This window comes from Papio anubis, chromosome 12, assembly GCF_008728515.1.
Source record: "Papio anubis isolate 15944 chromosome 12, Panubis1.0, whole genome shotgun sequence".
In the NCBI taxonomy this organism is placed as follows: Eukaryota; Metazoa; Chordata; class Mammalia; order Primates; family Cercopithecidae; genus Papio; species Papio anubis.
Window position 1 is genome coordinate 108,203,529 of NC_044987.1, and position 3,657 is coordinate 108,207,185.

The window sequence follows — 3,657 nt, forward strand, 5'->3', positions numbered from 1 at the left end:
CTGGATCCTGAGGTTATCATGGAACAGTTCAGCAAAATGTGGTTGCAATAAGAAATAAGGACACCTCTATCCTGGTTATCTCTCTTTTTAGAGCAGGAAAAAAGAACTAAGTCACTTGTTGCCCATTCCCAGTTCACTAAATCAGTGGCAAAACAGAAACGACTGTATTGCACCTTGTCTGATGTTTCCTGGAAGTTACAATAAGCTGCCAATAGAGACTCCACTGTGGTTGTGGTGTACTTGAACTATCTCTGGTTGTGATGTGAAATTCCTGATTTTAGATACTCATCCTCTCACTCATGGCATGACTTTAGGTAATCAATTAATTTTTTTCTGAGTCATGTATCTTTCATTTGTAAAATGGGATCATTGTAACAAAGGGTGCCTCACAATACGGTGGTGAGAATTTGATATGATAATGGGTAAGAAGCTGCCTTATAAACTGTAATGGTCTGTACAAGATATATTCGCTGTTTCTTGTTTACTTTTTCTATCTCCTCCAAAACCAGGGTGCTCTTGGTTGGTTAGGTTAATTCACAGTGTGTTTTGGAAGATGTTACACCTTCCTCATTCCAACAAATCACTTTGCAGGGCTCACCCGGTAAAGATGTTGACCTGAAGCTTCCTCTGCAGGGCGCCCTTCACCTCCTTGTTGCGGAGGCTATAGATGAAGGGATTGAGCATGGGAATTATGATGGTGTAGAAGACAGACACTACTTGGCCATTGGTATTGTTAGTAGATCCATGGGGCTGAACGTAGGTGAAAACCACGGTGCCATAGAAAATAGCAATGGCCAGAAAGTGGGAGGCACAAGTGGAGAGGGCCTTCTCCCTCCCTGCTACTGAGCGCATCCTCCCAATGGCCACCAAGACCAAGCAGTAGGAGGTGAGAATGATTGCAGCTGGCAGAAGGGTGACCAGAGCAGAAAAGACATAGAGGACCACTCTTGCTGTGGCTGTGTTGGCACAAGCTAGGTGGAGAAGGGGTGGTACGTCACAGTAGTAGTGTGTTAGCTGGTTGGGCCCACAGAAAGGCAGGGCAAAGACATTTCCAGTCTGGATAGCAGAGTTGGCTCCACCGAATGCATAGGAAGCAGCTACCAGCAGGAGACAGGTCCCCCTGGTCATGATAGAACCATAATGGAGGGGTTGGCAGATGGCCATGAAGCGATCATAGGCCATGGAGGCCAGCAGGAAGCTCTCAGCTGTCACATGCACTACAAAGAAGGCAAGCTGGACCACACAGCCCTCAAAAGAGATGGACTTGTCAGAGACCAGGAAGTTGACCAAGAGCTTAGGTGTGACCACAGAAGAGTAACAAATATCAAGAAAAGAGAGGACCCCAAGGAAGAAATACATTGGGCTTTGGAGATGGGAGTCTGTGAAGATGAGTGCCATCATTCCCAAGTTGCCCACCACTGTTATGGCATAGATCAGCAGGATGGCTCCGAAGAGAAGCTCCTGGAGGTCTGGATAATTGGAGAAGCCCTGCAAGATGAACTTGGTGACTGGGGTGTGGTTGCCGCTGGCAAGGGCTAGTTCTCCAGGTGTCATCTGCAGAGTTTACAATTGGCAATCACTCAAACAGTATTACTTGAGCATATCTACTTCTGTGCAAGGTACAATGAGGAAGAACACTGTTTTAATCTGTTTTGTGTTGTTATTAAGGAATATCTGAAACTGGGTAATTTATAAAGAAAAGAGATTTCTTTGTCTCCTGGTTCTGCAGGCTGTGCAAGCATGGCACCAGCGTCTGTTCTGGTCAGGAACTCAGGAGGCTTTTACTCGTGATGGAAGGTGAAGGGAGAGCAGGCCTGTTACATGGCAAGAAAGGGAGCACAAGAGAGGGCAGGAGGTGCCAGCCTCCTTTAAACAACCAGCTCTTGCGTGAACTAACAGAGCAAGAATTCACTCATTACCATGGAGGGGGCAGTACGACATTCACGAGGGATCTTCCCCCATGACCCAAATACTCCCACCAGGCCTCACCTCCAACACTGGGGAGACATGGAGGGGATAAACATCTAAACTATAGCATTCTTCCCCTGGCCCCCCAAATCTCATGTTCTTTTCCCCTTGCAAAACAGTCATGCCTTCCCTATAGTCCCCCAAATTCTTAACTTGTACCAGCATCAGCTGAAAAGTCCAAAGTCCAAAGTCTCATCGGAGACTCCAGGCAAGTTCCTTCCACCTATGAGCCTGTAAAATAAAAAAATATGTTACTTACTTCTAAGATACATTAGTGGTACAGGCACTGGGTAAACATTTCATTACATGAGGGAGAAATTGGTCAAAAGGAAGGGGCAACAGGCCTCACACAAGTCCAAAACCCAGCAAGGCAGACATTAAATCTTAAAACTCCACAGTCATCCTTGACTCCATGGCCTGCATCCTGGGCACACAGGCCTTGGGAAGCTCCACCTCTGTGGCTTTGCTGGGTGTGGCCCACATGGCTGCTGTCATGGGTTAAAATGGCTTTTCCATGCTGGATTTGCAAGCTGCTAGTGGCTCATCCTGGGATCTGGAGGGCAGTGGCTCTGTTCCTGCAGCTCCACTGGGCAGTGCCCTGGTGAGGACTTTGTATGGGGGCTCCACCACCATCTTTCCCCTCAGTACTGCCCTAGTAAAGGCTCTCTGTGGCGGAACTGCCCCTGCAGGAGGCATCTGCCTGGGCACCTAGGCTTTTCCATACATCCTTTGAAATCTAGATAGAAGCTTCCAAGCCTCCTTCACTCGTGCACTCTGCACACCTGCAGGCTTAACACCACATGGAAACCACCAAGGCTTATGGCTTGTGCTCTCTAGAATGGTGGCCTGAGCTGAACCTGGGGCCCTTTGAAACACAGCTGTAGCTGTAGCATCTGGGATTAGGGGAGCAGTGTCCTGAGGCTGAGCAGGGCAGCATGGACTAGGGCCTTGCTCCTGAAACCATTCCCCCCACCCCTCCAGGCCTCTGGGCCTGCGATAGAAGATGCTGCCTGAGAGATTTCTGAAATGGCTTAAAAGCCTTTTTCCCATTGCCTTGGATATGAGCACCTGCCTCCCTTGTACTCGTGCAAATCTCTCTAGCAAATGGTTGCTCCACAACCCTCTTGGATTCTCCTGAAAATGGTTTTTTCTTCTCTGCCACATGGCCAGGTTGTGATTCTCCAAATTGGTACACTGCGCTAACACTTCAGTAACTTTCAGATTTAAGTCATTCCTTTGCCCCTGTACGTGATCATAGGTTTTTAGAAGCAGTCACTCCACATCTTGAATGCTTTGCTACTTAGAAATTTTTTCCACCTGATACCCTAAGTCATCGTCATTTTTCTTTTTCTTTGAGACAGGGTCTCACTCTGTTACTCAGGCTGGATTGCAGTGGCACTGATCATGGCTCACTGCAGCCTCGACCTCCTAGGCTCAAGAGATCCTCCCACCTCAGCCTCCTAAGTTGTTGGGACTACAGGCATGTGCCACCTTGCCTGGCTAAGTTTTAAATTTTTTCTAGAGACAGGGTCTCACTATGTTACCCAGGCTATTCTCAAACTCTTGGGCTCAAGCAATCCTCCTGCCTTGGCCTCCCAAAGTGCTGGGATTACAGATGTGAGCCACTGCACCCAGTTCCCTAGGTCATCATTCTTAAATTCAACCTTCCACAAATCTCTAGGGCGTGAA

General features: G+C 47.9%; 1 protein-coding gene across 1 annotated transcript; it reads right to left on the minus strand.

Moving 5' to 3' along the window:
- Positions 1 to 498: 498 nt before the first annotated feature.
- On the minus strand, positions 499 to 3,332 carry LOC101015195 (olfactory receptor 5B21-like). Its single transcript, XM_021925720.2, has one exon. It carries the CDS (start codon positions 1,552 to 1,554, stop codon positions 595 to 597), a length of 960 nt encoding a protein of 319 aa, XP_021781412.1. The 5' UTR covers positions 1,555 to 3,332; the 3' UTR covers positions 499 to 594.
- Between the last annotated feature and the right edge of the window lie 325 nt (positions 3,333 to 3,657).

Coding starts and splice junctions, on each gene's coding strand:
- LOC101015195 (XM_021925720.2), bottom strand. CDS start 1,554: ATGACACCTGGAGAACTAGCCCTTGCCAGCGGCAACCACACCCCAGTC.